The sequence below is a fragment of the Caloenas nicobarica genome, chromosome 13 (genome assembly GCF_036013445.1).
Source record: "Caloenas nicobarica isolate bCalNic1 chromosome 13, bCalNic1.hap1, whole genome shotgun sequence".
NCBI lineage: Eukaryota > Metazoa > Chordata > Aves > Columbiformes > Columbidae > Caloenas > Caloenas nicobarica.
The window spans coordinates 8,239,176-8,260,968 of NC_088257.1; the positions used below are offsets into that span (position 1 = coordinate 8,239,176).

At 40.4% G+C, this 21,793-nt stretch overlaps 1 protein-coding gene across 1 annotated transcript; it reads left to right on the plus strand.

Annotated features, from left to right (window-relative positions):
• The first annotated feature begins 2,427 nt into the window (after window positions 1-2,427).
• On the plus strand, window positions 2,428-20,439 carry GFPT2 (glutamine-fructose-6-phosphate transaminase 2). The gene is made up of 19 exons (XM_065643950.1): window positions 2,428-2,635; window positions 7,440-7,547; window positions 8,169-8,267; window positions 8,932-9,057; window positions 9,638-9,696; window positions 10,192-10,326; window positions 11,735-11,796; window positions 13,374-13,453; window positions 13,744-13,861; window positions 14,542-14,705; window positions 15,249-15,344; window positions 15,448-15,545; window positions 15,891-16,011; window positions 16,322-16,479; window positions 16,616-16,730; window positions 17,341-17,468; window positions 18,217-18,384; window positions 18,821-18,982; window positions 19,572-20,439. Exons 1-19 carry the CDS (start codon window positions 2,629-2,631, stop codon window positions 19,614-19,616), a joined length of 2,049 nt encoding a protein of 682 aa, XP_065500022.1. The 5' UTR covers window positions 2,428-2,628; the 3' UTR covers window positions 19,617-20,439.
• Window positions 20,440-21,793: the final 1,354 nt, after the last annotated feature.

A 21,793-nucleotide genomic window follows, 5' to 3' on the forward strand; every position in this document is an offset into this window, starting at 1 on the left:
AGACTGAAATATCTGTCCTTAAATGCTGCTGTCTGCTTTTCAGGGAAGACCATACATACTGGAAGAACTAGTACCTGCATGAGGCTCAGAGAGAGCCTAAGCACAAATCCCTCTTCTGTCCAACCACATCCTGAACGATTTTCATTGCTCCCCACCTTTGCCTAATGCTTCCCCAGGCATCCTCCTTGCTAAAACGGTGACACGGTATTCTCCATACTGTTCCCTACTATCTCCTAGTTCTATTTTTGATCACTTGTGTGAAGACAGAAAAAAGAAAGCAGTAGCTGGGCAAAAACTCCTGGTCCCCACAGTATCACTCAGATTTGTGTTCAGACTTTCATGGGAAGCTGCATCAATTGATCTTCTCGTTGATTCTCACGTGCCTGTCTCTTATAGCATGAAAATGGCAATGTTCGAGTTACAAACTCTTTGTCAAAAGTGCTATCTGTTTGGGGTTTTTAATGGTCTCCTGGGAAGAGTGCTTTCCCAGAGTACAGCAGAGCTGCTATATCCTTCTTGTCTTGAATATGGTAGACGATACTTTCACGTATTTTGGTTTTTAGACTTTAACAAGTTTTAAGGTGAGATGAGATCACCTGAGTGCTATAAAATCTGTCCCTTCGAGCCAAACAAACCCACCGGTAAATAAAATCAGTGTATTCTCCAATATACTTCCAAAAAGTCATGAAAAAGCCAAATGGCTTTAGACAGATGAGTCTGGGAAGTGTTGACTGATAAGTTATCAAAGTGACATTTTAACTAACTAATGCAGTTCATACTTGCAGCTGAGTCTCATTTTTGTTTAGTTTTCTCCCTGGGGATGTCACGTGGAAACATGAAATGTCTTGCATGAGTGAAACTTTGGGCTCTGACTTGCGATCTTTGGCAATTAGTGTTGCAGTGATGTTTAAAAAAAAAAAAAAAAAAGTGCTTCTTTTCCATTATCTGCACCAGTTAAAACTCAGATCACACAGGGAGAAAACAAACAAACAAAAAGTTTATCTTTACGGTGTATAATTTCATATAAATAGCAATGCTACTTAATGAGCATAGCTGAGATTAGGAATGTCCCCCTTCACTTGGGCTGGGCTGGGGGAAACAAGAGCAGAGATTGCTTCAGAGCAGGAGCACAGTAACCTAAACAGATAAGACAAACTGGAATGAAGTGTCAAAATGCCTGATGTCACACAGCAGGCAGTGACAGAGCTGGGACGAAATGGTGACAGATCATGGGTGTGTTGGGTCTTATTCTGGGGGGTGTGGGGAAGGAAAACAAAATTGGTTTTTACAGAGCATGGTGTGCAAGGCTGTTTCACACAAGCAGTAGGAAATACACAATTTATTTCTTCTTATAAACTAATTTAAAGCAGAATTTTTAACAGTTTTCTTTATTACTTGAAAATATTTTAAATCTAGGCTTTTGCCTTAAAATTGTGACAGTTTCCCTTTCTTAAAGGAACACAAAAAGGTTTTTGTGCTTGAAATGATGACATTCCAATCAATACCCTTCATTCAACCTCTCCATCAAGACAAAAAGTGATGAAATTTGAAGGAACCAGTACTTCACACAAAAAATTACTTACAAAAGAAATGCAAGAAAAAGCAAGCTCTTAACTCCTAGCTTAAATAAGACACCTCGTGCTTGAGTTTCAATAACTATGTATGAGATAACAAAGAGCATCTGTATGAAATATTTTGGTGTTTTTAATAAGGAAGGAGAAACTATAAGCAGGCTGAATCATCATGGAACTTCACATATTTTTAAAAAGATGCTCAAATAGCGACTTGAGCTACTTGCGTGAATGCCTGCAGTCCCAAGCACGCTGCAAGGCACTCGCTTTGCTCGGAGGAGGCTCCCTGAGATAAGAGATCACAGGTTTCTTCAGCAGAAGATAAACGCTCAGGTCTGCAGGACTCTTGCACTGAGCCGCGCCTGCAGATGACGCCTGGCCCAGGGCCTGTGGCCTCCCTCACGGTGTCTGACCCCCCAAAGAGAGCCCAGCCCGGGAAGAAGAGGCCGGAGGACGCTCCTGGAGCCGATTTGCAGTTTCTTTCTTGCCAAATTAAACGGAACAGACCACACAGACTGCCCAGTTTAGTCTGCTACTGCAGGGAAAGGCCCTCGCTCAGGCCACGGCCCTTGCCTTTGGCCCTGTGCACACACGCAGGTGTTCTCGGTCCTGCCTGTGCACATGGAGTTGGCTGCTGAGCGTGAGTTTCTAAATGCTTGTGGCCGAAAAGGCTGGACAACAGCGGCCTGCTTCCCCAGCCAAGTTCGGAGAAGGGCTGCCCGGTCCCTCCGCCTCAGCACCGGCCACAGGACGGGCCGCTTCCCCTCCGTGCGCGGAGCCCTCGGCGGCCCCCGGAACGGTTGAGCCGGGTGAGCGTGCGCGGCCGCCGGGGCAGCGCTGCGCCGGGAGCTGGGCGCGAACCGCCGCTGCCCCCCGCCCCCGGGCCGCCTCGGTGCCGGGCTCAGCCCCCGCCGTGCAGCCGCTCCCCGGCCAATGAGCGGGGAGGCAGGGGCCGAGCCGGCCGCGCTATAAGAGCCCAGGAGGCGGCGGTGGCTGAGTGAGGCTGGCGGGCGGGAGCCGCGTTTCCTGTCAGCGGGAAGGACCGTGTGGCGCGACCATGTGCGGTGAGTGACGGGGCCGTGGGCAGCCCGGCCCTGCCGCAGCCCTTCTCCCTGCGGGCGGGACGGAGCCGGGGCCCCCGCCGGCCGTGGCGGGCTCGCTGGCAGGAGCGGGGTGCCGGCGGACAAAGCGGCTGTGCCCGGGTCCGCCGCCTCTTCTGCCGGGGTGAGGGACAAGGGCTGCTCGGGGGTGTCGCGCTGCCCCGCGCTGACAGCGGGGCCCGGGGCTGCGGAAACTCGACGTTGTTGCCCCCACAGCGGGTTTTTCGGGACCCCGTTTTGTGGGGGTGGGAAGGGGAAGAGCGGCTCTTGCGGTGCTGGCAGGTAAAGGTAAAGCTCCTCCGTCCGCCCTCTCCTACCGAGGGAAGGCGAGGGCCTTTCAGTCCCCGCAGCCTCGCCTCTCTGTGTCCGCCGGGTCCCTCGGTCTGGTGACGGGAAAACCACCCGTTCCCGGCTGGGCTGCGCTGTTAACCTTTGCTCCTGGTCCAGATGCCTCAGTGCATCACTGCTCGGGCTGATGGACACGCTTCTTGATGCCCTTGGCTCTCTCTTTCCTAATCCAGGACTAGGGATTAGTGGTGACTCATTTCCCAGCTGCGGCGATGGGAAGTTTGTGGTTTTCGAGCAAAGGTTGTGAAGGATCTTAATTCTTAGCTGATGGGAGTTTAGTCACCTTCCTTTATCTAATAAAGATGCGACGGTGAAGATAATACCCACATCGTGTATACAATTGCTTTGGATCAGATTGAAATACAAGCATGGGTTCAGAAGCCGCTAATGCAATGTACTTTAGTTATGGAGAAAATCTTAGTGAAACTTTACCTATCCCTTCACCGATAGCTCCACTCAGGTCTGGAAGGATACTTTTGTTGGAAGTAGAAAAATCCACGCTTGTACTGCCTAGCCGTAGTGAACAAAACCTCTTTTGTGAGATGCAGACTGAAAGCGAGTTGAGTTGCTGCTCCCAAAAATGGACTTTCTGAGGGAGATATCTTCCCTGCCTCCACATCCTCTTTAACTGTAACCTCAGAAAGAGCAAGGAGCCCAGGAAGCCTGTTCCACTTGAATGGAAGCGTGAGGCGATACCGTTTGAGCTCCTACGTGACAAACTCCGTGTCTTCTAAACAAAACCCCTTCAGGTGCGAGACTTGGCTCAGTGCCTAAGCAAACCAAGGGTATTGGTGGCAAGCACTAAGCAGTGAGATGTGTAATGGGAATATCAGAAATTTATTGTATCTGGGCTGTATATTGATTGGGAAATGAGGGTGTTAACTGTTCAATGAGTTTGGTAAAACAGTCTTGGGATGGAGCAACTGACTCATTAGGAAATGGCAAAGAGAGCAGCAGATCATGAAGTGCGGGGAGAGCAGTGCTAGTGTTCTTCCCATCAACATTTGGAGACCTTTTATGTGACATTTGTTATCGCGAAAGATGTCCCATATATTCCTTGCTATGCTGATCTGCTCTAGGAAGTGCAGGAGTTCTTGAGGTTACAACCAACAGTTTCTAAGTTACTTTTTTGTTTGTTTTTATTTTTGCATATCTTCCCAGGTTTAAGTGTTGAAATTGTCCTGTTATGTTTTCCGTGGCTTTAGGTAGCACATGAAGATTTAAGCCTATTGTTTTCTGTTTTGAAAATACATAGGTCATTAAATACTGCTATAAACATGCCCTTTAGGAAACAAACTTGAGATGTTAACACACATATAAGAAGACAGTGTAGCAAAAGTATGCAGGTTTAAAAACTGGCTAAGGTGGTCTTAAACTGATGATTTTAAATCAAAATTAGTTTTGTCAGGATATGAAGTTGAGACCAGGACTTTCTCAAAGCTAAGTTTCTGTGATCAACAATGTGCTTACCCCAACGGAGGCTTCCTTTCATTCAAAAAACATAATTAATTTTGTTCGAACTCCAAGTATAGGCTGCCCCCTTCTTGATTTGGGGGAAGTTTTGCAATTGCAAGAGTTCTTGTGGATTTTTCCCACAAAAAGTACTCAATTAACTTTTCCTCTTCTTGGCGCTCTGCTTGCAATCCTAAATAGGGAAGGGGAAACTCTGAAGTCTTGATGTGTATGTAAAAGGAGAGGCTTTCTGTCAGTGTCCGCACCTGATTAAAGCTGGGTTTAGTAGTGATTTAACAATCTTCTGTGTGATTCTAAAGGTAAGCCATACACGACTGACCTAGCTCTATGCAAACTCTGTAATTCTGGAAAATTATAAACTAGATTTAGCATTAAGGTCAAGAGAGCAATGCCCTAGTAAAACACTTCTTTAATGCTTTCATTGGATTCGATGTTTGTATGTATGACTTAGGAAAGTATTTATTTGTCAGCACAACATCAGCAATGAAACATTACCTTACTTGATATATATCACTTGAGCATTGCATTAGCTTAGAGAGCATTTGAGTCTTCATTGGGGAGGAGAGATGCAAGCTCTGGAACTGGCACTTAATAGCTTGGGGAGGCCATTATAAAGTAACTTTGAGCATCACAAAACTCTCTTATCATAAGTATGATTCAACGAAGGTTCAGTCATATTGGGTTGCTTCCAGAGGGAATTAAGCTACAAGAAGTCTTTATCAAAACTTGTTTCTACAGGGGTTGAGCAATGTGCTTTAAATCCAGCCAAAATGATGACCGAGTAGCGAAGAAAATATGCAAGTGGATAAATCATGAAACAGAAGATTACTAAAGAAGTGGTGCTGAGAGTAAGATTTATTTCCTTTAACTGAAAGAGTTTATAATATATTCCTTGAGAAGTGAGGCTGCAGCTATTGCCTTCATTGTAAATGGCCTCTGGTGACTTCTACGTCTCCCAATTTACGTGTGTGGAAGCACAGCTCGAGTTCCCTGGAAACAAGGATCTTTTTAACAATTGCAGCACACTGGTAGCGTTGTAAGGATGGTCCCGAAGGAAGGTTTTTCCTGGAGCTCTGTGTAGTAAAAGATGCCACATGGAACATACAAGGCTGCTGCATCTTAAATACATTGTGAAATCTGGCCTAAAAAGTAGAGCTGGATGTGAAATGAGGTGTGTAGCAATGTTTTGGAATGATGTTGAGAAATTTGTATTGAAGAAATTGAAGAATGCTGCTCTTGAGGTTCGTGGTTAGTGCCAGAGAACGGTAAATATCTGTCTGGAAAAATGATCAAGAAGCTCTCAGTCTAAGGTGACTGTATATAACTGGAGGCATTATTTTTCAAAGTGTCCAGAAAAACAGAATTTAGCTGTCCAAATTCCCAAATACTTCTTTAAATGCAACTGTTATCTTAATATCCCTGTTAATGTTGGACACTCTAGAAATAATTATACTGGGCTCCTCATAAATCTCACTTCTGTAGCAGAAAAGCGTTTTCCACCCTTTAATCCTTCCAAGATAAATTCAGACAACAGTGTAATAGTCTCTTTAGTCTTGCTGTCAAATCAACAGTATTAATGGCTTAAAACCAGTGGAGTAACTGGATTCGCAGCAATATTTATAAGGGAGATTTACTGGTGTATCATTAAACAGCTTCTTCACAACAGCCATTTACAGTTCAAAAGCTGTAATTGAAGGGGAAGAGGGTGTTAAATTTCAAACAAAGGCTTTATTTAAAACACTTGTTTGTCTGAACTGCTTATCTGTTGAGCTCTTAAAGTCTGGTTTTTGCTCACTGAAGTCTCCAGTCCTGACTTGTTGCTTGGAGAAACTCTTGAAACAGTGGAATTAGATGCTTCTGTTTGATTGGGGTACAGATGATGAGATTTAATTAAAAGGCCTATTCTATCCTTATAAATGCAGAAGTTCCATGAAGAGCAGTAGGCAAAGGAATGGTCGTTTTCCTTTGCAGGTGACCTTTTTGTTACACCTTTTCTAAAGAGAAAACAACACACCCAAGCTCTTTCTAATGAAAAAAACGCTTGTGTAGTATTGCCTTCAAAAAAAAAAGAATTGGGGCTTGGGGGAAACCAACCCCAAAGCTAAAAAAGCCATGTCTTGGTTGATGACTGGTCTATTGAGGAGCAGAAGGGTCAGAGTTGCAGACTCTTGCAGGCTCTGTTTGCCCAGCAGACAAGGAAGGAGTTCATGTCCCTGCCGCGGTGGCTGTGCCAGCGCTGACCTGATGGGTGAGCAGAGGGACCTGGTGTCTCCAGCCGGGTTTGGCAGGCAGTGCAAAGGGGGAACGCGTGGTTTTTGGGTGACCCCGGTTTTGTATCTTCTCTTTCTGTCCTTTGTTGTCCTATCCTTTTGACTTCTACTCTTTCTTTATGTTTTTCTCTATTTTCTTGCTGCTGAAGTGACTGTTGTATACAGGATTAAGCTGGAGCCTTTCAGAAATAGATGCTATGCGTTGTACCTACCCGTGGGTATTTAAGGCCATGACTTTGATTACAAAAGTCTCCTTGTGTTAGTACTGGTGAATATATTCCTTCTTTGAATGTCTGGTTTTAGATCTGGATATGAAATAGATCACAATGTTCCCGTTTTCAGTTGCGGTTTTCATGAAAAGTAGATTTTTTTTTTTTTTCTTTTTTAAAGCTCTCTCAGCTGTTTAACTCTTGATAGGTAACATGAGGAGAGTGAAACTGGCCAGGAAAGCGTGTAGTGTGGTGAAAATGATGGTCCTGATTCCTTTATTGTATTTTAATTCTTTCCATTAAAAAATCCAGTAGGAAGAATTGTACTAAAGAGGAGGTTGGGTCCTCCTAGGACCTCTCTGTGACACTAGTTTTTAAGACCCTTTAAAATGAGTTTGAAGGGATGCAAAAAAAAAAAAAAAATTCTTTGCTTCTTTTTCACCCCCTTCCCCTTTTCTCTTTAAACAGGAATTTTTGCTTATCTAAACTACAGAGTGCCTCGGACTCGAAAGGAAATATTTGAAACCCTGATAAAAGGATTACAGAGACTGGAATACAGAGGATATGACTCTGCAGGTATGTAAATTAACTCAATAAATTAATTTTAGCAACCGATAGCTACTAATGTGACTTTCTGGGTACTTTCAACTTCTGCATGTTAGATTTTTTTTTTTTAATCCTGCAGATTAAAATATCAGAACTAATTACCTTGATTCTTAGAGTTTCTTCTTCAACTTTCCTCAGGACTTGACTGTTTAGCTCTGTAATCAGATGGTGGTTGAAGCTTAGTTCACATAAGCAAAGCAAACAGGGCATGAGGAAGGCGTCCTCCATACAGGGTCATGTAGTTTGTGCCTCAGCCTTTTTTGTGCATATGAATCCCAGTGAAAGGATGAGGAAGATTAACCTTGTCTTTAAATTTGAGTTGGCTGATTTCATTGGGCAAAATATATCAGTCTATCCTCGAGCAAAATTTGAGATGACTCGTGTATATTTTCATCTACTCAGTGGATATAGACTTTATCTGGTTTGATTTGAGCATACACAGATCTAGCGACAGACTTCAAGACTATGCCTTTGAAGGATAATTTTAAAATAATTGTTTCACTAGTGCGTGCTTGTTTGTATTTTCTCAGCCTTTTTTAATCCACTGAATTTTGTGCTTTAAATAACCCTTGTGACTGTCCTGCATTGTAGGAGTGGCAATTGATGGAAATAATAATGAAGATAAAGAAAGGTTCATCAAACTAGTTAAGAAAAGAGGAAAAGTAAAGGCCTTGGAAGAAGAGCTGTACAGTAAGTGCCTTTAAAATTACCCTTTTACTTTGGCCTCCGAGTCGGATATCATCTGCATCTCAGCAGAAAGTCAGACCATGAAATTACAGTTATGATTTTGTACCAGAAGTAACTGCATGGCATAATCCAGTGGCAGTTAAATTGTTTGTGCCTCCCAAATCTGCACTTGAAAAGCAAGCTGATCTTTAAGTGTAGTGCTGTGAAATTATCAGCCTACTCCTCCCTCTTTTGATTGCTTCATTGTTCAAGACCTGGGCTCCCTTTGTGCTTTACTGGGAAGATTTCTGTGCTTGGTAGCTGAAATGTCAAAACATGGACTCTGACAGAATTTACAACTATTTAAGCAGCTGGCTGTCATCACAATCTGCTTTATGCAGTGCTTCCATCTGTGAAGAACTGAAGTTGTGTTTTAATACGTTTACATTATAGTTTGTAGTGATGTGGTCTGTTAGCCTAGCTGTTGGTATTGGCTGAAAATGCTCAAGTCTTGGCAAACAAAGTTTTAACCACAGTAGCTTGAACTATCTGAAGTGTAATGTAAAGAAAGCAAATGGTTTAAAAGAAAGCCAGAAGATAACTGTAAGAATTCTCTTTGTGTTTTACTAGTTGTTTGTGTGTGAGACTCAACTTTAAATAGTCAGTAAACTGAGTTTCTTGTGTATAGAACAAGATGACCTGGATTCGAAAGCAGATTTTGAAACACATTTTGGAATTGCTCATACCCGCTGGGCAACCCATGGAGTACCAAGTGCAATAAACAGTCACCCTCAGAGATCAGATAAAAGGAATGGTATGTAATCTCTGGAACTGTATGAATCTGAAATGGTTGAACCCACATAATACATACGCAGTCTCTTCTTACGAGCATTGTGATATCTATTTTTTTATACTAGGGCTAAGCTGTTGCTATTCTATCTGGGTTAGACACTTTTACAATAAAATAGCCTCTTGTGAGGCTAAAGTAAAACTGTAAAAGATTAATGAGATGTGGTTTCTGAAAATGGATGCAAGTTAGTTGAAGGCCAACATTTTTGTTTTAAAAGGTAAGACTGAAAATGTAAGTGCACCGATATTGCCTGGGCTGGAAAAGGGAGATTTCATATAGTTTTTCACTTGAGATGACTTGGTGATGTTCTACTGGGTGTCAGTTAAAACTGTCTTGATGATTTGGAACAATCTTCATATGCCTTCAGAATTTGTAATCTTCTGCTTTCTGTTGTCCATGTTATGATAAACTGTAGGTCTGAAAGCTATAGCAGATAGTTTCTAGTGTACTTCTAAGGTTTTTTCCCTCTAATTTTGTGTTCTGAGTTAAATATCTTAATTTTCTGTTACCGATGTGTGTGTATATGTATTTTTTTTCCTTTTAGAATTTGTTGTTATCCATAATGGAATCATCACAAATTATAAGGACCTGAGAAAGTTTCTGGTGAGTCTGTGGCAACTTGATTCTAAAACTAGAATGTAAATGCCCCACCAACTACTGTCAGATCTTTCATGACTTTGTTGGAATCTGAATTCAAGTGTCTTGATATCATCTATAAAGTAGTAGCATGAAGAAGTCTGCCTAATAATAATACACAGGAGCTGATGTGCAATATATTCTTGTAATCCTAAATGCAAAGTACTTATGAGTAGAGAGCAATTTGCACTCAGCTTCTTTGAGAGGGCGTGTGTAGTGGGCTCCCTCCTCTCTCTTGTTGCTTGACAGATGCTAAGCAAGTCTCACTACATGTCTTATTACAATATTTCGGAAAGAGTAGCTGTGACAGGATAAGTCTTTATATTTTGTCTATAGTGGTATGTATCCACTAGTCCAGCATCATGTTCCAGGCAGTCTGTGTTACTCTGCAGTTCTGGTGGGAGGCAGCCGGAAGGCTCTTCAGTGTTTCTTACCACCTTACTCTTCTATATGATATTTCAGGAGAGCAAAGGCTATGAATTTGAATCTGAAACGGATACAGAAACAATCCCCAAATTGATCAAATACATGTATGACAACAGAGAGAGTGAGGACACCAGTTTTTCAGCGTTGGTAGAAAGAGTTATTCAACAGTTGGTAAGTGGGAAGCTCCTTTTTAGTTCTACTACACTATAAGCTATTTGTGTAGTTCCTTAGTATACTGCATTCAGATCCTCTGTGGGAGTCCTGAGAAGGTGCTGCAAATGATGCTTTTTGGCCTCTAAACAGTGCTTAATAGACCAAGAAATTAAAATTTTGGAAACTTCCAAGCCTTTTCAATGGTAAACTTTTAAATTGCAATGTGTTTTGTTTGGTGGTTTAGGTTTTGTTTGTTTGTTTAAACCAAGTTATCACGTTCTTTTTAATAAAGCAGCTTAATTAAAATTGTAGGAGCCTCTGGGGGTTGAAATATCTTATAAAGGGCAGTGTGTTCTTAAAGGCTATTCTGATCATGTTAGAACACTGCTGTGATTCAAGTTTGTCTAATAATGTGCCTTGGCTCCCATATTTGGAAACAGATCCAACAAGCTGTACTGATTCATGGCATAGCTGGTTTCCAAACTGTCAAGTGGGAATCTACTGTTACTTAGTATACGAACGCTTAAAACCTTTGATAGCTGCATTGCAAACGCTGAGAAAGCTCGCTTTGTTTCCTTCCCCAGGCTCCGGGCAGATGTTTTCCCTCCCCTTCCTGCAGTTTCTTATACTGTTCTCACCTCTCCTTGCTCCTCTAAAGCAGCTCTGTGGGATTCCCTTAGAGCAGGGCTGGAATGCACACGGAAGAGAGGCCTGTGTGGGTCAAGAGGGAACAGTGGTGCTGGCAGCCAGTTGTGGGGAAGGGCGACTTCAGGTGACAGATGAGAGCAGCCTCAGCTTGGAGTCCTGTGAGAGGAGAGAATGTGACCATCTCTTTTCTCTTTGCAAAGTTGGTGGGGGCTTTTGCTCCTGCTTTTGGAATACTCCTCAAATTTGCAAACTGCATTAATACTATAGAGTAGTTGATTGTGTGTTCCTGTTTTTGTTCTCGTGTTGTGGATTTAGTTTTCCCCTGCCTCCCTGCCTCCCTTCCTCCCAATTTGCTGCTTAAACTAGAAGTACTAACTTCAAAATTTTAGCTGAAAATGCACGATGAAATGCAGCTACATGCACATTCTTATTAAAAGTCTTTCTAAAAGTAAACGCCTAACAGTGTTCATGCTGGTTACCAGTAACATCTTAGAGATTTTTGTAACCCTTGCATTAGAAGGTATTGTTTTTATTTGTAAAGAGAGGCGACTCCTCATCCTTCAGCTGTTGCACTGTTAAGTGCATGTTGGCTTGTTCTGCTCTGTCACCAATTCCTTTAAAGGTGCTGTCTGCCCTCCAGGGAGAGATTCCTGATAGCAGTAAAGAGCTTTCCTTCACAGCCTCCTCAGGAAGAGGGGCCCCAGTTTAATGAGATGCAACTAATTGAGATAAGTTGTTTAGGCATTTTCTTCCTCTCTCCTGTTTGCATGGTTTCCAGGAGGGTGCTTTTGCATTGGTTTTCAAGAGCATCCATTACCCGGGTGAAGCTGTTGCTACCAGGTTAGTAAAAGTCCATTTTATACATAATTCATGCTCTTTTTTTTTTTTCATTAAACATAGTGCTAGCATCTCTTAAAGACACAAACTAGAATACTGATGTTTAAAGTGCTTACTTAACCAGAACTCAGAAGGTAGGTAGCTTCACTAGTGAAATCCTTGTGAAGTGCAGCAAAACTCTGCTGAGCATCTCTTCAACTGACTATTAAATATAACTTAATTTGAGCTGTGCTGACTGCAAGTCACAAAATTTCCAGAGGCTTGTGTTGATTCTCTGTAATCTTTTACTTGTTTGTTTGTTTTTTTAATAAATTAGCTGTGACTGCTCGCTTTTTGAGGATGCAAAGACAGTAGTGAAAAGTAATCAGATGATGTTTTCTTGTGTCGTGCAAATACACTTTTGATTGGAGATCATCCAAATGACACACTCAGAAGAAAGTACCACTGACAAACCTATTCCCACAGTCTGTTCTTTTTCCTGTTACAGTGTGTCAATAAAAAAAGCTCAATGTATCTTCTGTTTCTAAAGTTGTATTAAGAGTGTGCTAATAGTTTTCCCGTATGTATAACGGGAGGGAAAGGGTTCAATTTTACTTCACATTGAATAAAGACAGAGAATTATGTCCAGGTTCACTAAAAAGCCAGCATACTAATAAGTTATACAAATAGTGTTCTATAGCTGTCATAGCATTTATGAGAGTTTTCTGTATAAGTTCTACTTTTATTTATGACTTGGAAAACAACTTTCAGGAAATGTAAAGATATTAAAGTAGCAAGTGAAGTAGCTGTGGGAATAAAGACTGGTTTTATACTACAACCAAAAAGCCCATTGCTTCTGGGGTCTAAAATAGGGCTATATTAAAATTGTGAAAAAGCCAACTGTACCATCTCTCTAACTGGAGAACATCTTCTGAAGTGGACTATTCTATATGTGGCTCAGGTTTGGATTTTTAGGAGTGAAGGGATTAAGAGAAGCTAAACTTGTAATCTGAGGTGTTGGAGGGTAAATTGCTTTCTTATTCCTGTGAGTTTGGTATCTGTTTTCTTTTTTTTTTTTTTTAATGAAGCTCTTCAATATGGCACATGATACATATACTTTAAAATTATCTTAATATTCTACAGTTTCAGAGATGCAGTTGATATTTCTGAGTTTAAAAGGCTAAAGGGTGGAACAGTGTTTCAGTAGTAAAGAGTGATAGACCTTATTGCTGGCTCACTTCAGAGGCAGAGTAAGCTTTGTTTAAAAACTGTATTCAAATTGATGCCTGTGTTAAGCTATTTTGAAATTAGTGGAAGGAAAACAACTACTTCATATACATTTTCCTCTACCTGGATGTAGTTCATAGGGAAAGAAACACCAAGGCATATGATGCTCATTCATATAATAATATTTTGCGAATCTTACAGAAACAAACCAAGTTTATATAACTCCTGCCATGTAATGGCTTTAGGATCAGGGTTGAGAAGGATCTTCCTATTTGGGAAGCTAGATGTGATATTGTCTTTCAACTTCACAGATGTCCTTTGACTTCTTTGTATGCAACTTTCTCTTCATAAGCTTGTGCGTTTTCCCTTTGTAGGAGAGGAAGTCCATTGCTCATTGGGGTTAGAAGCAAGTACAAGCTCTCCACTGAACAGATTCCTGTTTTATATAGAACATGTAAGTTGATAAATCCTATTACATTATTTTTAAGAGCTAAAATTATTTTTACTTTACGATTAGAAATTAGGTTAATTGGTCTTTGTACTATCAAACTACTAGCTGGTGCCCCAAATAACTTCTTAGCTGAGGATATTCTATTTTTATACTACTGAATGCATAGTTCTTGTAAAAGTCCCATCCCCCCCCAAAATACTTGTGTAATTGTGATACCTTGAACCTGTATAGTCTGTAATCTCTAACTGGGACAGACCTGCTTTTGCTTTTAAAGTGTCTCATTTCTTTAATAGGCAATATTGAGAATGTGAAGAACATATGCAATTCCCGAATGAAACGACTGGACAGCTCTACCTGCCTTCATGCTGTTGGGGATAAGGCAGTAGAATTTTTCTTTGCTTCAGATGCAAGGTAGTAAGAGTACTTAAATGCTTCTCAAAATATTGTTTTTGTTTAGAAGTGAGATAGCTCTGTAAATCTTATGCTGTCTTGCTGCTGTACAATTGTTTTCTGATAGGACAGCTTCCAATCCAGGTAATTTAATAAAACCTACAGGCTCAGGTACTTGAAAACTCTGGAGGCTTGACATCAGCATTTGAATTGTAAATATCTGTCAATTGCTGATCTCTATGTAAAAGAAATTCGGTTTAGGAATGTAAGTTTGGTACAAATAGACACTATCAGCTGAGTATTTGGGCAGAATATAGGTTAGTCTGGGTTTGGGCGTTTTAATCCAGCTATCAGAGGAGGAAATAATGGTGTCGTTCCAAACTTAGCAGTAACCTGGACATCAGGTACACATTTGTCTCTCTCGGAAGTAAGATCCTGACCTTAGGGGTCCAGCAGAGACCCTGGAAGGCAAGATCCAATCAGCAGGAACTTGCTGATGTGAGATGCTGTGGTTCCTGTGAGAGTGCAGGAGGAGCAGCAGATGGAGCCATTTCCTTTAAGATGGCTCTATCTAGTTATATCCAAAAGGAAGATGAATGCGGGGCTGGAAGTGTGATGTGGCATATTTAATTGCTTTGGGGAGTGCTGCTACCAACTCTGACTGACATGTCAGGTTTGTCTTGCTTCTGTTTTTACTGTAGTGCTATAATTGAGCACACCAACAGAGTAATTTTTTTAGAAGATGATGACATTGCAGCAGTAACTGATGGGAAGCTTTCAATACACCGTCTCAAGCGTTCAGCTAGTGATGATCCTTCCCGGGCCATCCAAACCTTGCAGATGGAATTGCAGCAAATCATGAAGGGTGGGTTGAAGCATCTGTAAATGAGTATCATGAAAGATAGATAATTACTGACTGGTTTTGTAGTAGATAAGGCAGAAAACTGCCAATTTGTTGTGAAAATGACCTGATATTATTTGTACTGTGAGCTGGCAATTCCAAGCTTTAAGACCAAGCGAAGACAGGCAGTATGGGGCCCTACCCATTTTTAGCCTTGGAAAAGTCCTAGATACTCCATTTCAATATTGAGCGAAAATATAAATAATGTTAACATGTTGTTGTAGTTGTTGGCAAACTTTGTAAACTAAGAACTGAAGTGGAACAGAGAAGTTTATTTAAAAAGGAGTTCATTTACTTTGTCAGTGTTGGGAAATGAAACCAACCTAATAAAGAGAACTACCAGTCCCTTATTTCTTCTTACCTATTCCTAAGCTTAAGCTAACAAAGTCAACTTAAAATTAGCATGCTACCACAGGTCATCTGAAAAGTCATCTCTTTATAACTGTAATAAGCTTTAAATTACAAACCGTGTACCGAAGCATTACCATGTAATGTTTTTCTAAACAGGTAACTTCAGTGCATTCATGCAAAAGGAAATTTTTGAGCAACCAGAATCAGTTGTCAATACGATGAGGGGCAGGGTGAATTTCGAGAGCAGCACAGGTAACTCAGAACAGGCATTCAAGTTGCACTAAGCCTGCAAATTTTGCATATATTAACTAGAAAACAAAATACTCCATTGATATGCTTGTTTGTTTGTTTACAGTTCTGCTGGGGGGCCTGAAGGATCATTTGAAAGAAATCAGAAGATGCCGAAGATTGATCATTATTGGCTGTGGCACCAGTTACCATGCTGCAGTAGCTGTACGTTCAGCCTTAGCTGAAATACTTCTATAACTCCTAGTTGCTGGGGTTTTAGACAACCGCTCTTCATCTGCTTTTTCTTCTATATCTTAAACTTTGCCTTTCATTGAGGCATCTCACCCTTTTACTTAGCCTTCCTTGGTGCCACATTCCTTATTAATGCTCCAATGCTGTTACCTGCCATGCTAGAAATTCACTTCTTTCACCTTGGTTTTTGAAGCTGTAAGCGAGCTGTAATTATCAATTTTTGTAATAAGAATCCGTTTAGATTATCACTCACTCTTAAGATGTCAAGACTTTTATGGGTGGCAATATTAACAAATATTGTGTGCTGCTTGAATACAGACTCGACAAGTATTGGAAGAATTAACTGAATTACCAGTGATGGTGGAACTTGCTAGTGACTTCCTGGATAGAAACACACCTGTATTCAGAGATGACGTGTGTTTTTTTATAAGTCAGTCAGGTGAGCTGCTCTTACTGCTTGTCTTCAGTGGAGTGAAAACTGTAGAGAAATACAAAATCTGATTATGTATTACTTGCTGCATGTTTCAAAGGAAGATGATGGCTAATGGGCCAGGTTTGTCTTGAATAAAAAATTTTCAGTCTTGATTCAAATATGTAGATAGCGAGTGAGTGCTGAAAGATTGGTTTTAGTTGCATTTTGCATTGTGTGAGTGTAGTTATTTAGAACACACTTGTGTAGAATTTTCATGCTTTTCAGGAATCATTATTATCTTCTGTCAGCCTGAAGGCAATATGTAAATGTTTTCCAGGCGAAACTGCGGATACACTTATGGCCTTGAGGTATTGTAAAGAACGTCGTGCTCTAACAGTAGGCATCACAAACACAGTCGGAAGCTCAATATCCAGGGAGACGGACTGTGGGGTACATATCAATGCAGGACCCGAGATAGGTGTGGCAAGCACAAAGGTAATTGCTGTTCAGTGTTTGACTTTCATACTTCACCCCTGTGGAATCCAATTAAACTTTTAATGGTAGCACTTCAAACTGAGATCATACTTGCTCTCTACAGACTTAGCTGCTGAATGGTTTGTTTTGTCTGCAGGCTTATACGAGCCAATTCATCTCTCTTGTAATGTTTGGCCTAATGATGTCTGAAGACAGGATTTCCCTGCAGAAAAGGAGACGAGAAATCATTAGTGGACTAAAGTCACTGCCAGGTATTTTGATATTTTGGGGACTGAGGAGGGATAGGGGATGTTTTTTAATGGGCAATGTAAAATACTACTTGGGGATATTTCTTTCTTAAGTTTCACTCTCCCTCTCCTCCTGAAAGGTTGGCAATACTAGAAAAATGGACTTTTAGTTTCTGCACTATTTGACAATTTTACAAGTACCCTTCCAAGAAACTTGGCAGGAAGATCAGAATTTTCATGGGTTGAGTTTTCTCATTACAATAAGGTAGTTTTGTATGAGAAGTGTTACTTGATCTCCTAAATTGATGATTTGAAATTGTTAAAGCATTTCACTTTAAATCAGGATAGATAAAAGGAAACTAATTCCAGGTGACTTTAAATCGGATGTTCACGACATTAACGCTGGTATGAGCACTGGTTAAACCAATAGTTGCTTTAAATTTCTTACTGTAAATAAGGCTGGAGAAAACTTCCTTAAACCGCAGGCAAAGTTGCAAAGGTGCAAAGTTAGTGGTTGAATTACGTTAAGCATATTTGTTCTAATAGCTCATTGGAACATCTTACTACAAGCGAACTATTTTTTCCAATTAAAAAAGGGGGGTTTTTTATATGTGCTTTTTATGTTCCCCAACAGAGATGATTAAAGAAGTCTTGTCCTTGGATGAGAAAATACATGATTTGGCTCTTGAACTGTACAAACAAAGATCACTGCTGGTTATGGGTCGTGGATATAATTATGCCACTTGTCTGGAAGGAGCTCTGGTAGGAACCTCTTAATATTGTTGGGTATTATTTCAAATCAGCTTTTGTAGCTTCTGCAACATAGTTTATTTCTAATACTTCGTTACAAGTTAATTCTGCTGCAGTAAAACTGCTATCTATAACTAAGAGCATTTAGTTCTGTTGGATTGAACAAATACAAAAGGTGAACCTAGATACAATACCGGTTTCTTGTTTCTTTCACACATAAATGCAGTTTTTAATGAGTCTATTAAAAAAAAAAAGACAAGAAACAAACCATTTAAAATGCTGACCCTTTTGAAAATAATATCAGAAAAACACAATGTGCTGATGTTCAGATGAGATGCTGATGCAGGAAATGCATAAATAATGTTATGAACATTCCATTGGAATGGACCCCTATCAACCTCTCACACAAGTTTGAAATGTTAAAAGTAGACTGAATTAGCCAAGGTTGTCCTGGGTCTTTGGTTCTTAAAATTCCTGTTGATTACTTCATTTCTTTATCTTCAAATGCAGGTGCACGATCAAGCTCTGCTTCCACCAGCAGCCTGCTGCAAATCCCAGCAGACAGGCTTGTCTGTTTTCACTATTAACTGGTCTTTGAAAATACCAACTTGATACTGTGTGTCTGTATCTAAGTGTCAGATGTGCAGCCTTGCTGTTTTGCTTCTTCTGGCTTGTATTTCTCATCCCATTTACTAGTAACTTCATGTTGTTTTTTTTTCTTTTTTGTTGTTGTTGTGTTGGTTTTTTGTTCTGTTTTTAGAAAATAAAAGAAATCACCTATATGCATTCTGAAGGTATCCTGGCTGGTGAGCTGAAGCATGGGCCGCTAGCCCTAATAGATAAACAAATGCCTGTAATCATGGTGATAATGAAGGATCCTTGTTTCACCAAGTGCCAGAATGCCCTGCAACAGGTCACTGCTCGACAGGTAAGCTGTTGAGCTAATGCACTGTCATAGGGAAAGAGATTGTTCATGTTGTATTGCTGCTGACTGTACCTCAGAAAAAATGATGTATGTGTGATTTTTTTCTTTTTTCCCCTAATTATTAAGTTATAAATAAGATGCTATATCTGTATTGTAAGTTGCCATTAAAGGTTAACACCAGAAGTGAAAACTGACTGTGTGGGGGTGGTTTGTTTGGCTTTTTTTTTGTTTGTTTTGAAGCAAATGGAATAACATTAAAACTCCAGAAAGTGAAAACATCCAAGTCTCACAAAACAGTGAATGACAAAAGTCATTATGCAAGACTGGCAGTTGTATTTGTTAGCTACCTAAGTGTCTTCAAACATACTACAGGAACACTGTGAACCAATATTTTGAAGCAGTTCTAAGCCAGCTTAACACTGCAAAATTTTATTTCCAGGGTCGTCCAATCATTCTGTGTTCCAAAGAAGACACAGAAAGCTCAAAATTTGCCTACAAAACCATCGAGCTGCCTCATACAGTTGACTGCCTTCAAGGAGTCTTGAGTGTTATTCCTCTCCAGTTGCTTTCGTTCCACCTGGCTGTTCTCAGAGGATATGATGTAAGTGCTTTCTATGTTTAGCACTCCCGTTAGTGCAGTTTTGAACTTCCTCTGACCAGTGTACAGTGAGACACCCAGTTATATGGCACATCTAACAAAGAACTGTGGTAGTGGGGCCTACAGTGACTGTGGTAGTAGAGGCGGCATTTCAGTGACAATTCTTCAGCTTTATACTTTTTTAATTGATATCCTTCTAAAAAAAATATAAAGCTAATTTGCTTGGTTTGAGGGAAGATAGGACTTTTTCAGATAACTAGATCTTAAAATGTGATATTGCACTTAAATGTAAAATAGTTAAGTGCTTTATCCAGCTTAGGTTGTTGATGCTGGCGAGGTGATAGTGACGACTGCTTTGCAAAAATCACTCTGTGCAAAACAAATATGTATTTCTTAGGAGAGTTTTGGAAGCAAGGATGAATTCAACAGTGAGTCATTATCTGCAGATCTGTAGTCTCTTGTGTGTGTTAATGTGTCTAGAATAAAGCAGAACTCATTAGGAAGTCTGAAAAAAAGCATGCTAAATGAACTGTCAAACGTGGAATGTGTGTATTGCTCTGTCAAATACTGAAAGTCTGTCTCTTCATTCTAGGTGGACTTTCCAAGAAATTTGGCCAAATCTGTTACTGTAGAATAACAGCCAAGAACAGCTGATGTTTTTGTCACCAGATCTGAGTTATAGTTGTAGAAATGTGTTGTTCTGAACTGATAGGTACACGTTTTTCTAAAGAGAATGACAGTGCTAACTGGAAAGTATCAGAAGGATTTACCTTTCAGCTTTAAAAGCTCTTGATGTGCCTTGTACCCAAGTGCTTTTGCTCACAGCAAATATTCTTCTAAGTCCTGAACTTGCCAAAGAAGATAAAAATTGTTTACACATGGTATACTGAATGAACTTTTCTACTGTGCAATATATATATATGTACAGCTCTCTTCAGAGTAACTGTGAACATTTTTTTAGCCTACACTACTTAACTAGTTTAAAGATATAGTATTTATAACTACAATTGTATAGCTTTTTTTAAGTTATTTTTTTAGTACATTACTTATCTGTAGCATGGGTAATGCTCAGAATGTAAATACTGAGCATGCTGACACTTGTGTACAGTTGTCAGGGTTGGAGTTTGTTTTTTTTGTTACTTCAGCCTCAAACTGGAAATTTGTCGTCCCTCTTCCTTTCCAGCTTCCCCTCCCCTCTTTGCATCTGTGTTTTGTATTTAATCAGTCTTTTGCAAAGCTCTTCTGTGGCTATAAATTCCCAGCTATGTTCTAAAATTCTGCTGCTTTAAACTAAATATTTGAAAAGCAAGAGCAACATTTTGTTTTGTATGCCACCCCAGCTCTTATTTGCACAACATGTACAGTGCAACAAAATAAGGGAACTGAATGTCTTGCAAGTGGTATTTCTGTTTGAAGAGTGTACAATGAAGTTAAAATGCAATTAAAAGATCATATAATTCTTCTTGTTTCATTTGGTTTTGGTTGTGGTGGGTGGGTTTGTTTGTTTTTAACTTTAGGACTCCTCATCTCAGAGCTGAACGCAGGTAGAACACCACAGTACTCTGATCCAAGTAGGAGAGAGAGTGTTCTTCCCCTGTCTTGCCTAAATCCTGGTATCAGAGTTCTTTCTTTCTTAGGTTAGTTCTTTCTGGTTTTAATATAGTATCTACACTACAGATATTGGAATATATGTAAAAAAACCCCAACACCCTATAGCAGCAAATAAGAGAATACCAAGTACATCTTCAAGCTAGGACTGAAGCCCTGTTTTATTAAGATATATATGTGAAAGCACACTGTACTAGCTGAACTTTACACACTGGACTAAAGAGCAGTAGGAGACATCTATAAACCTCAAAGAAATAAGGTAGGTACACACATGAAGTTCTCTGCTCATTTATTATTTTAAAACAGTCAGTAATTTCTGATTTCTGCATTTTAGTAACTAAATCCTGGGCTAGTAAAGTCGTCTTTGTGGGATTCCTCTGCAGGTTTGCTTCTAAATGGAGGTGTTTGAATGCTTATGTAGGTTAATAGCTTTAAATTGTTCACTAGCTAGTTGTAATAGGAGCTTCTTACTGGAAACAGCTCTAATACTTTTTATAACCACGTAAAAAACCCCAAATGATAATGAAAAGCATAGTGCTAATCTGACCTAGATGTCAAGAAGACGTAGCTCTGTATCCAACATGTTTTAGTAAGTGATGTGAAGGTGATGTGAAGGTCCAGTTTCCAATTTTGGCTCCAGAGAAATGAATGTGCCACAGAGGCAGCACGAGTCAGTGTGCTAGAAACTTGGGGGAGCTGCACTTTATGGGATGATAGGATCCTAATCCTATGGGCCTTCAACTCAAGCCACAATTAAGGAAAAAAGCATGCAAGAAAAAAACTCAAAATAGGAAACAAAAACCCCAGCAAAACCGCCATCACCAGCATGTACCCCAAGTCCTTGTTAGATGATAAAACAGAAGTACCCCCTCAACTAGCTTCTAGGACCTCCTGTCCCAAACCCAACCCTATTCTAGACAAAAAAAACCAAGCTAGAACCTCCTCTAGACCTAACAAGTGAGCTAGAACTCACTCTAGACCTGCCAAGTGAGCTAGAACCTGCTCTAGAGCACATGACCCCCAACTCCGGAATTCATACCTGCTCTAAACATGACTGCACCAACACCACCATGGCTTTACAAACAACCAACCCAACCACTGGAACAAACCTGGACTCCAGGGATAGCCCAGCCTCCAGGGCCCCATGTCTAATGTCAACAGCAAGCACATTATTTTCCCCTTTTCAAGTACAGGCATGGGAAGATG

Coding starts and splice junctions, on each gene's coding strand:
- GFPT2 (XM_065643950.1), top strand. Junction 9,058..9,637: donor GAGATCAGATAAAAGGAATG/GTATGTAATCTC, acceptor TTTTCCTTTTAG/AATTTGTTGTTATCCATAAT. Junction 14,706..15,248: donor ATTGCAGCAAATCATGAAGG/GTGGGTTGAAGC, acceptor TTTTCTAAACAG/GTAACTTCAGTGCATTCATG.